At 29.6% G+C, this 12,619-nt stretch overlaps 1 protein-coding gene across 1 annotated transcript in view; it reads left to right on the forward strand.

The window, feature by feature from the left end:
• The window catches only part of LOC145328593 (FMRFamide receptor-like), a 42,575-nt gene that overhangs the window by 20,048 nt on the left and 9,908 nt on the right, over window positions 1–12,619 (forward strand). The window contains exons 2-4 of the mRNA XM_080172336.1: window positions 1,439–1,532; window positions 7,927–7,992; window positions 12,087–12,173. Coding sequence (XP_080028462.1) covers window positions 1,439–1,532; window positions 7,927–7,992; window positions 12,087–12,173 — 247 coding nt within the window. The remainder of the gene's footprint in view (window positions 1–1,438; window positions 1,533–7,926; window positions 7,993–12,086; window positions 12,174–12,619) is intronic.

A 12,619-nucleotide genomic window follows, 5' to 3' on the forward strand; every position in this document is an offset into this window, starting at 1 on the left:
GTTTTATTTTATTAATTACCGATAATGTTTACAATGTCATAAAAAGAAATATTCTTAAGAATATTTAGGGCCAAGGAAGTCGGTTCGAGGCTTGGCGAAATTTTTTTTAAATTGCTTTTTTAAAGATTTTAAGTGACTTTTCAAAATTAGTTTTAGTTTTAATTTATTTATTTAATAAAAAATTCAATTTTTTTTAAAGGAAATAAAAAATGTTTACTCTAACAACAAGAATTGAACCACTGTTCTTAGTACCCTATTCTCTCATATCATACCACTACGCTATGAAAGAATAGCTATTAAAAGCAATATCAATAATGTATTATAACAGAAGGAAACAATAATTTTCACTAATTTATCTAAACCTGGATGGTACATCCAGGCATTTCTAGTATCTATATATAATCCATAAATCATTAAGTGCTTTGCTACGGTCAAAGTGACAACATTTATTTTGGATATGAGAAAAACTCTGAGTAAATCAATATTTTTTTGGCATTGTCAATAAATCAATAACTTTGACATTTGGCAATAAGTCATAAAAAAAAAGATTTTAAGACCTCCTACCATATGAATCAACAAACGTATATAGTACATTCATACTTGTGTATCTGTAATAATGTACCTGTACATTATGTAATATGTTTTTGACACCTACTATAATTACAAATAAAGTATCTTCTAAGAAATAATAATTGCTCATAGAAATTTTTGTTTTATACTTTTTAGCTAGACATTAAAAAATAATTATTGGTGTATTTTTTCAACTTGCATACACTCATTTTTATTAGGGATTACAAAATTAGTGGTTGATACTAGTGAACACTCAACTTAATAAATCAACTAATCAAACTGAACTAGAGTCCCCAAATTTGTTAAGCCAACGAATAAGAAAACGTTATCATAAAACTTTGGGGACCAGTGTAATAAACAGCCCATTGTCTCCTCTCTCTCTCTCTCTCTCTCTCTTCTCTCTCTCTCTGCATTTTTATATGAGCAGCAAAAACAATCCAACAATCCACAAAAAAGTAGCGGGATGTCTTTCTGTGTGTGTGTCTGTACCGAAGTATCTGAAGGAACTGTTCATTATTTTTCTTTCTAAAAAAATTGCTTTTGACTGCTTAGTGTTACTTTATACATATATACTTTTTTTTAATTAAGCATGAACCAACCCTCTGATATCACAGTCGGTCAGTCTTAAAATTTTAACTGAAGTTAAAAATCTATATATCACTTTGTGTGTCAGTTCGTCAGTCTGTCTTAAATTTCTCGGCTGTTATTAAGATAGACTGTTGATCATTTGTGAAGATAACCCTTGTATCTGTTTAATAACTCACTTTGATCAGTATGTAAGTCAAAATCCCCTGCTTGTGGATGTTATCATTCTTGTTTTAAAACAAAATGCAAGTTTCATTAAAACTTACCCTGTTTTATATTTTAGTTGTGTTTGGGTTGGCAGTTCTGGGAATAGTTGTCAATGTCATTTCCGTGATTGTGCTCAAATCCTATGCTCTTGATATGAAAGCAACCTTCAGGTATGTATGTTGTTCAGTAGCGTAGCTACTCTAAAAAAGCTTTATTGTTTTTTGCATGTTCATTTTACATGCTCAAATAATTTGCTCTTGATAGGAAAGCAACAGTTATGTATGTATGTTGTTCTATAGCGCAGCTACTCTACTTATGGTTCTGCTGTAAATGTACGTATGTACGTCCAAGTTTTTGATATTATACATTTTGCTTGAGTTTAAAGTGTATGCCTTTGGTATATAAGCGACTTTTTGTACATACTTCATTTGAAAGCTTTGTTAATATATTCATTTACCATCTGTAAGAACACTTTTGTATTATAGCCAGTATCGTCTCAATTTAAGCTCATTTAATTCTAAAGCTCTTTTAAAGTAATACATTTCTGTTTTTTGCAAAATTTAGTTATTTAGTTAGCAAACAATTGCACTATCATGTAACATTTTTTGAACTAACAATGATAAAAAAAAAATAATATTTCTGAATTAATAAACGAGCCATCCCTTACGTACTTTTAATTTGGCGCTAAAAATCATGTTTTAGATAATACATTATTTACATTTTTTGTATCGCAATTACAGAGTCTCGTGTTTAATACAGACGCATTCCAGTTTCTTTTGTTTAGCGAAATGTGAAAGGGTTTAGAATTTGCAATTAACTTGTGTAATGGATATAGAATATACATAGATATTATGACAGGTTCCTAAAATCAAACTCATTTGTTGGTCAGATCTTTAGTCTTGTAGTAAGCGAGGAGAGGATGGGGATTAATGTTATATTAGCCCGCGTCGAGTTTTACTTAATTAGAGTACATGAAAATCCAAATAATGATATAAGTATTACTGCGGTAGCTTAAAAGTGAAGTAGCTAATGATTCAGCCCGTCATGACTTTATTTAAAATATTTGTTATGAAAATGGCAGATTATGATTTGATTGTGACAGCCATAATATATTGTAATAATCAAAAATATTGATCATTTTAGTAAGAACTAGCAGCTGTGTCCAAAGAATCCAGGTTTTTTTTTATACGAAGAGCAAGAAGGTGGCTTAATAATATGCTAAAATCACCACAATCAAATTTTAAAAAAGCATTATCAAAAACCATAACAGGATCTACTAATAAGTAAAGCTTTTATAAAATGGAGAACTTAATCGGTTAGGTAGTTAGTGAGATCCCCCCCTAAAAACTAGACTAGCTGTGCTTCTAGCATCTAGGGGAAGGGGTATGAGGAAAATAATCCTTTAAACCATGTAACACCCATGTGAGGCTTCCCTAAAATGAAGAACTCAATCGGTTTAGTGGTTGAAATCTTCAGACAAAAAACTTTAGTCCTTTATATAATGGGATATATTTAAAACTTCATTTCTATTCCATATAAATTTTTCTATGGTTTTACAGTGCACCATTATACAATTGTTCTCAGTAAAATATCCAGAAAATTTCTTTTTAAATTGATTTTTAAAGACTGATTATCTTTATGAAACAAGGGCGAAATCTTGCAAAAGCAGAAAACCATGTCAAAATGTTTATTTCGTAAATATAGTAGTATTGAATCAACATTTAGGTTTACTAAGCCCATTTTTATTAGATGCCATATAGTCCACATAAACTACTGAAATTCAACAAGGCTCTAAAAGGGACATTTATCAAAATATTAAGTACTACTTTGTATTATAGATATCCGAAGTTTCATGATATAGAAAGAAATGATTTTTTGTTTATTTAGAAAATACAATTTTATTAAGTTAAAGAACAGCTTACTGTTCGAATTTCAAATATAATAAACGTTATTTTTTTGTGCAAAAAAAATTCATTTAAAAGACACAAAAGGAATCCAAAAAATGCCTTGCAAATATTAAAATTTTAGAGGATAAATTTAACTTCCTTTTAAATTTGTTCATGAAAATCACAAAAATAATGAATCTCGCATTTTTTTCAGAGAGCAAAAAGAACAAATGTAAGCCTGCCAATAATATACTTGTAATAAATAATATATTGCAAAATTTCCTTTTCATATATTTTGTTTTATTTACAATTGATTCTTTTTGTCGCCAGCCGAATTATTTGGAGAAACTGATCAAGAATAAAAGGATTTCCCTTTTTTAATAAAAAGGTTTCTGGTTTTTTTTTGTGGAAGAATGATGCAACATTATTTATTTTACTACCCAACTTTACCCAAAAATAAATACGCTCCTAAAGGCATAGTTCAACACATAAAACTTTGACTATGCAGATCATGTATTTTTTAAAATTTTTTTCTATTGCTTTGATACAATATAAAGATTCTACATTAAAAATATTTGGATGAAAAAGGGGTGCATATCAATGTATCCGCCATCTTCCCATTGCTGCTCGATAAAATTTGTAGATCAATGTTATGTCATCCTAACAAGGGGGGAGGGGACATTGAGCTGTTTTTACAATGGTCCTTAACGTTTTATAATAACGCTTTCTAATTTGTTTGTTCAACAACTTTTGTGATTTTAATTGTATTGTGATTGGAGAGTTCATTAAGTTGAGTGTCCAAACGTTCCAACCATACAGAAGGGGTTATTTTATATATTATCATTAAGAATTCTCATCAATTTATTCGGGCATTGTCTTATCCCTGTAGATTTCTACATCTTTCCTTTTATCCCTGAGAAATTGTTCATCTCACGAGAAGAAAAAAACTGTGAAGCTTTTTATGGTTAATATTGGTATGATGAAAGCTACAATTTGGCATGGGACTGAACACTATTCACTATCAAGGATCTAAAGGATAAGACAATGGCCAATAAATTGTTGTACATTCCCAATTAATGATGTTACATAAAATCAACCTTTTGTTAATTAAAATCAGTGGTTGGAACTTTTAAACAATCAACTTAATGAACCAATCAATCATAATTCAATAAAGTTCCCAAAGGCAAGAAATAAAATATCAAGAAACTTTTGTTACTATTGTAAAAAACAGCCCATTGTCTCTGGCACTCTGATTCACTAATACTGTAATGAGGATCTTTTCACCAAGGTAGCGCAACAACAAAATAAATGAAAAAGTAAACCTTGATACAGTGAACAATACTTAAAATAAAGTAACAGGATATGTGTTTGTCTGCCTTTTATTTTTTACCAAATGATCCCAGTAACCGCTGAACCAATCGGGTTCTCCTTAACAGGGTAGCTTCTCATAGGTCCCGGGAAGGTTAATATATATTTTCTTGGAGGGTGGGACACCCCCAACCCCCCCAAAAAATGAAAAATCCCCCCCCCCCGAAATTTTTATTTTTTTTATATTTTTTTTAACTAAAATCAAAAATAAGGGGGGGGATACCCCCCCCAAAAAAAAAAAAAAATTCGCCCCCCCCTAAATTTTTTTTTACTTTTTCTTTTAAAATCTAAAATAAGAAATTGGGTTATTAAATTCGTAATTTGTTTAATTGCATTTATGAGCTTCGCTGCTTATGTATGTGAACATCCTTGTTTATATGGTTAGTGTTAGTGTTAGCGTTTTCTTTTGGTTTACTACCCTATTGGTCATTGGATGACGAGTATGAATGGATACTATCCTTTTTGGAAGAGTAAAATTTTTATATCTGTCATCTGTTTATCCTATGATATAAAGAATCTATTTTTTAGCTGATGCTTTATCTGATAAAACATTCAAAAAAGCAATATTAACATTTTTCAAGTTAAGCTAAAATAAAATGAGTTTATGATGCAAAAAAGAACATAAAATTGAACAACATGCTTTTATTGGATCGGAAACCAATAATGAACTTATAATACGTAAATAATACAGTTATTGTTGTATAAATAGAACAAGTATGCAAAATTTTATAAATTCATAGTTTATAAGTGATAAAATACAACAAGTAGATATTAAAGTAAAAGAAAAGAGTGGGGAACACTTTTTTACTTTCCCTACAAGTCAAAGACCCTATTCCAATTTTGTATTGGATCATTGAGAATCAGCTTTTTCGACCGGTGGGGGGGGGGGGGCTAACAAAACTGGTATGAATTTTTATTTTATTATTCGTAGACAATTGTCTGTAATGTGATGATTTTCATGATTTTTCAATTTGACTGAAGATCGGTTCTAATCCAGCGGATATTAATCGGGTTTGAAGCCATACTGGAAAAATCTTTAAATGTAGACTTTGTACCTTTTTACTTTACCATTTTTTCATTTGAAAAATGATATGTATTTATTTCCTAATATATGTATTTGATGTTATAAATCATTGTTTTTAGAAATGGTTATGAAACACAATTTTTTGTAGAGTAAAAACAAGGACTCAAATGTTCATAACACATGGAAATATTATAAAATACAACTGTAAATTCAAATTTTTTACAGACATTAGTAGAACTTAATCTACAGGGTGTCCCTCGTAAACTGGTTTTTTTGAAACGCTTATTACTCCCTTACTATTTGAGCTATCTTAGTAAAATAAAAAGTATTTGACAGTCTACTACTGACCATTTAATGATATAGTGATGAAAAATCCGCAAAGTTAACAGAAAAAAATCTACAAGGTAATACATAACAGGCTGATTTTAGTGAATATAAGACTAATCCACAAGAAAAATATGCCTTAGTTAACTTTTAAAGCAGCTGGTGGTCAAATGGTGGATCACAAAGACTTACTCCAGACATTATAAGAACTGGCATTGTAGTATAATTAAAAAGTCTGGTATATTTCAGGTTCTTGTGTGCATTTGAAGCGAGCTCACATGAAAAATTAACAAAAAAGATCAATATTATGCCTATTTTTACGTATTGTTCACTTATATTACACTTCAGATTCTTGAATATTGAGAATTTCTGGTATGCCATGTCAAGCCTATTCCATTTTTGTGCTTAGAAAGTCTGAGCGACCAGCCGTTTGAACCCTAGCTAATCTTAAAGTTCACAAAGCAAATATTTTCTTGTGGGTTAGTCTAAATTCAATAAAATTAGCCTCTTATGTAATACCTCGTAGATTTTTTCCTGTTTATTTTGTGGATTTTTCATCATTACCCCATAAATGGTCAGTAGCAGGCTGTCAAATACTTTTTATTTTACGAAGATAGCTCAAATATTAAGGGAGTAATAAGCGTTTCAAAAAAACCAGTTTACGAGGGACACCCTGTATTTACATTTATAAAATTGAGAAAACATTTTCTCGTATTCCTTCGAATCCGGTGGATAGGAACCGGTTCTCATCCATACGAAAAAACTATGTCTAGCATCGTATTATATCCAGTTTTCTACGAATATAGAAATGTACAATCATAAGATTAAAACTAGTTTTTTTAGCCGGTGCCTTCGGCACCACGGGGCTAAAAAAACTAGTTTTAATCTTATAATTGTACATTCTATATCCGCGGAAAGCCGTTTATAATACGATACGAGAAATAACTATTCCAGTATAAGAATAAGATTAGAATAAGCTGGATTCGGACTAGTTTAAAGCAATACTGAGAAACTATTTTTTACGAATTATAAATAAAAATCTTATATCCAATTTACAAAGTTAGAGCTTAAATGTACTTGCGTAATACATTTGCAAACATAATTATGGAAATGCCATGCTAATAAACCTTTTGTCTTTTGATTTCTTTATCTTATTGATTATAGAGTAGCTATGCTTTACTAGTTAAGTACAGATATATATTATTTCAACAATCTTTATGATATATTATCTAAAATTACATTTTTTTCTTTTAATTAATGATTGAAATAACTAGGTCATAAAGAAGTATATCGAAATATTGTAAAACTGATTATAGATGAAGATAATCATGTACTATTTTGATAAGATAAAATGTACAATCATGTAAATCCTATATTTATTACCTAAATATAATTAAGTGTTTTTTTTTCATTAAAAAATTAAGTTTTTTTTCAACATTACAATCGGAAGGGATAGTACAAAAAACATCCCAAGACTTATAAATATAAAAAAATATATATCACGGGACCCGTGTGAAGCTTTTCTAAAACAGAGAACTCAATTGGTTCAGTGGTTAGCGACATCTTAACATCCAAACACATAATTGAATTTTCTTAAATTTGAATTACCATGTTATAATATCATACATAAGAAAAATTACTTTTTTGTCACGTTTCTTGGGGGATCGGAGAAAACTCGTTTTGTGCAGGGATCTAAAGGGATAAGAAAATGACCGATAAATTGATGTTTGTCCCTAATTATATAATACAAAAAAATACCCCTTTTGTAGAATGAAATTAGTGGTTGAAATGTTTAGACACTCAACTTAATGAAGTAACCAATCCAAATTCAATAAAAGTCCCCAAAGTTGTTAAGCTAATGAATAAGAATACATTATTATTAACTTTGTTACTAGTGTAATAAACAGCCCAATGTCCTCTCCCTCTCTGCGCTTTGTGTGTATAATGAATACTTTTTTTCAGGCATATTTTGATTCTGTTGGCAACCTTCGATGCTGTATTCATTTCTCTCTGCATTTTTGGTTTCAGGTTAGAATATTAAAGTAAAAAATAAAGGGGGAACGAGCCATATTTAACTCTACTCACTTAGTGGGGACTCTGTGCTAACTTTCAATTGGGTCTGAAACAACCAGTCGCTACAGAAGAGCATTTATTGTTAGAATATTATCAGAAACATATCTACTCTATAAGTTTTATTAGTCATTTGTAAAATATTATTGCCCTTTAGTTCAAAAGAAATGCATATAGAATATACGTGAATATATTGACAGGGGAAAACTTATTGTCAATTTAGGTTGCTAACATAGACCTCATTTATTAGCCAGTTCGTTCATCAAGTAGGAGGGTAGGAGATTGTGTAGAGGGGGTGGATATGAGTCACAGTTATTTTAGCCAGTTGTGAGTATCATATATGAAAATTTGGTGCAACATCCAAGTAATTATATATCGATTGGTACATAGATTAATCAAGTGTTAAGAGCTAACAGTTACAAAAGAATAAAATGCAAATGTTAATTTAAGCTTAGCATCTATGGATGCTTCTCTTGCATTTAAATTCACCTCAAATGCTTGTATTATTAAAATGCTTCTTTGTTTATAATTATATGAACTGGCGGCTTTGCCCTAAGCCCTCTGCAACCACCACGTTTGAAATTAACTGCCTAAAAAAATTGAGGGGGATTTTTTGTTTTTTTTTGTTGTGGGGGTTGAAGGTGTCCCACGCTCCAAGAAAATAGCTTAAACCACCACAGGACCAGTAGATAAATTCCCTGAAGATTATAATCCCATCGGTTCAGTGGTTACTGAGATCTTAAGGGACAGACAGACGGGCGGACGGACAGACATCATTCTAATTTGTATTATAGATTAAGGGGACAAGAAGTGAAAAAGAGTGAAGGAGAGAAGAGTATTATATAGAAATTTTAATGAAAAAAAGTTACAGACGAACAAACAGAAAGACAGACAGGCTAACATGATAAAATGTATAGAAGTTTGTTAAATAACAAAATGATCCTACTGAGAAACTTTTAACATTAATAATAATATGAATATTGTTATTCGGTAATGAAAAAACTACATTAATAAATATTATAATGATAATAACAAAAAAAATTCTGTAACAGAAGTGAGTATCATTTGATATAAATAAAGCACCTTAAAAATAATAGTTTTTGCTATAATTGATATTCATAGTACTAATAATGCCGAGTCGAAGTTAATATATGAAAAATTAGTCCACAATTTCCTTTTTTTCTTGAGAGGGGGGGGGGGGAGGAGGGATTTTGGCATCCCAAATTAAGTAACCATGCAATTTGAGTTTTATATAATATATTTTATATTAACCATTTTAATTTGTTTAATATTTGATTGCTAATAGGCATTATATAAACTTGTTCTACCAGCTTTTTATTGCATTGATCGGCCGAACTTTACTTTGAATTTCTATAGAAATTGAGTTTAGAATCTTAGTATGCTTCTGCTTATAATAGTAATTTTCTCATGGAAGCAAGTAATTCATGAGTTATAAGATAAATAATTACATCTATTCTTAATTAAAATGACAAAAGTCTAGCTTAGAGCTTAGAAGCAGTAATTTGAAATATATACTACTCTAGCAAGGACAGTGTACTTAGTTAATGTGGTTCTATTATCATATTTTGTATGGCTAGCAAATAAGTTATTAACATTTACAAAGAAAACATTATTGCAACTATAAATAGTCTGACAGCGAAGTAGGACATTGATATTTTATTTTTTTTATATCATGTAATGTGCAAGCTTTTAATGTTAAATAAATTTCTAGCAGAATTAACAAGTTGTTTGAATCAGTACTGCCACATTTTTTTTGAGTTACTTAGAAAAACTTTTAGTAAATTTTATTTATTTTTTTTAAAAGAATTGACCTATATTTTTTCATACTTATTCTGGTTGTTTCCCAAAACAGGAAAAGCTTTTTTTCTGGAACATCCTGTATATGTTAATAATAGTTATTTTGGTATAATTTAGTTTACTACAATGAAATAAAACTACTGAAAAACTATCAGTGTCCAATGGTAGAGTACAATATTTCTATTCAATTTGTGTATTAATGTCATTAACTCCATTACAAATTAAATCTTTTACCTTTTTCAACAAGTTATTACAAGCTGACTTTGAAGGTGGCTCTTAGGGATGGAATTATGGGCTAGTGTGGGGTATTACATCTTTAATTTTGATTCATAATCCACCCCCCCCCCCCAATATTAAATTACATATATGTTTACTTTAGATAAGTACCTTAACAAATACTAATAAAACTTAATACTTAATATCTAAAGAACAAAGTTAATGTTTTAACACAAAAAATTTGAGAATTCAGGAAAGACATTGAAATTTAATTTAGTGTAATAAAACATCCTGTGTGTATTACATTAACTTTTTCCCAGTTTTTATTTCTAAAATGTTTTGTTTAAGTGCAGCTACTCTGTAACTAGAATGTCTGTAAAATATCAAAAGGAATTTGCTATGCTATCCTTACACAAATATAATGTTTAACTTGTGCTTACTTTAATAGATTGTATCAATTTCTAGCAGAATTAAATTCTAACACATAACTTTAATTAAAGAACTAACACTTTAATTTATTTAGAATTAAACATTCAACAATTTTCAAGAAAAGAGTTTTAGGATAAATTCTAAAGTTGAACAAACCTTGTACTTGATTAGCTTAATTTTCAATTTGTAACACCTACTCTCCTACATTTCTAGAATTAATCTTCTCAATTGTTTAATTCTATTAAATAAAGAACAAAGGAAATACAGGAAGATATTTAAGCTTTAGGAAAAGTAATTGTAAGAATTGTACTTTGTTTATATTTCTTTGAATTAAGGTTAATGTTATACAAAACAAAGTTAATGAAAAGGAAAAATTATGTTATAATAAAATTAGAAAAAGGAAAAATTAATTAATAAAGAGAGTGAAACACACTTAAAAATGAAATTAGAACTAATATTTTAATGTGATTCCCTTTTTAGAAGATGTTTGTTTTAGATAGTAAGATTTTTAAGCTGTAGTGAAAGATCTCAGAAATGGGTGATTAATCTGACTATTATGCTTATAGAATAGATATGATTTGATTGGCTGTTTTTAGGCCATTTTCATGACCGCCCCTCTCTTACTCTCCTACTCCCCTAGAAGATAGGGGTGAACTAATAACTGAAATGAAAATACTTACATTTAGCATGAAATTATTTAAAAATAAAATAATTATCATTTTGTATGTAAAATCTCAAGCTGTCAGATTCGAGATATTTGGAATTGAAATATTTCATATTTGCATCCAACGTTATTCATATTTTTATTCAAAAGTATATTTAACAACAAGGATGACAACATACATAAGTAGCGAATCATAAATATATAAATCCTTTTAGCAGAATAAGAAAAGTCAAACAAACAGAATGTCAAAATAAGTTATACATCTTATGACAATTAATTAAAGGAATTTTCGTAAGTTTCAGAATCTGATTTCTTTAGATATATTATTATATGAAAATAAAAGAATCTCTTACATATTTATAAATTTAATTTTTACAAGGATTTTAAATGAAATTTAGATTTTTGATTTTTGTCTAAGTTCAAACAACATCTGTTTTTTAAGCTGGAGATACATGGTACACCCTTTCTTGTTTCTTAAATCTATCTGTTTATAAATCAATATATCTGATGTCTATCTATGTGGACTTTATCTATCCTTGTATCTACCTATTTATCTATATATCTACCTAGTTTGCCAGTGTTATCAAAAAACTGGAGATACATGGCACACCCTTACTTGTTTCCTAAATCTTTCTATTTATCTACCTATCTAAGGATGCTGTGAGTATCTGTCTATTTATCTATCTATCTATCTAGTTTGCCAGTGTTATCAGAAAACTGGAGATACATGTCACACCCTTACTTGTTTTCCAAATATTTCTAAGTATAATCAATCTACCTATCTGTCTATTTATCTATATATCTATCTAGTTTGCCAGTGTTATCAGAAAGCTGGAGATACATGTCACACCCTTACTTGTTTCCTAAGTCTAATTATTTATCTACCTATCGAAGTATCTGTCTATTTATCTATCTATCTATCTAGTTTGCCAGTGTTATCAGAAAACTGGAGATACCTGGTACATCCTTACTTGTTTCCCAAACTCCTTCCCTGGATTCAAATATCATTAAGGTAAAAAAATTATCAGACTTAATTACATTTTAAGGCCGAATATTCAATTTCAGAATATTGGATCTACCCAGGGCTCGGCAGCCGCGACTAAATTTAAACCCGTTTAATTGCCTAATTTTTTCTTTAGAGAGGGATTTTTATATTTAGGTCAGGTTTAGACATCCAGCTGGTTTTTAAAATTTTCAGGCGGTTGATGCCCTGGTATCTACCATTACAAATCAGACACAGATCTATCATCAGATCAAAATAGATAATTTCTGCGACAGTAAACCTTCCCATTCTACAGAATCTGGTTATATTTTACTTTGTTCGTTTGTTATCAAATACTACCAAGTGTCTGTTCTAAAAGCTTATAATAGTTTACACATATTTACTAATGGATCAAAAAGAACGATTCCCAACTTCTACCTCCGTTTCCCCTTTCCTTCCCCTCTTATCTGACCAAT

The sequence above is a fragment of the Acartia tonsa genome, chromosome 9 (genome assembly GCF_053477335.1).
Source record: "Acartia tonsa isolate MP-2025a chromosome 9, ASM5347733v1, whole genome shotgun sequence".
NCBI lineage: Eukaryota > Metazoa > Arthropoda > Copepoda > Calanoida > Acartiidae > Acartia > Acartia tonsa.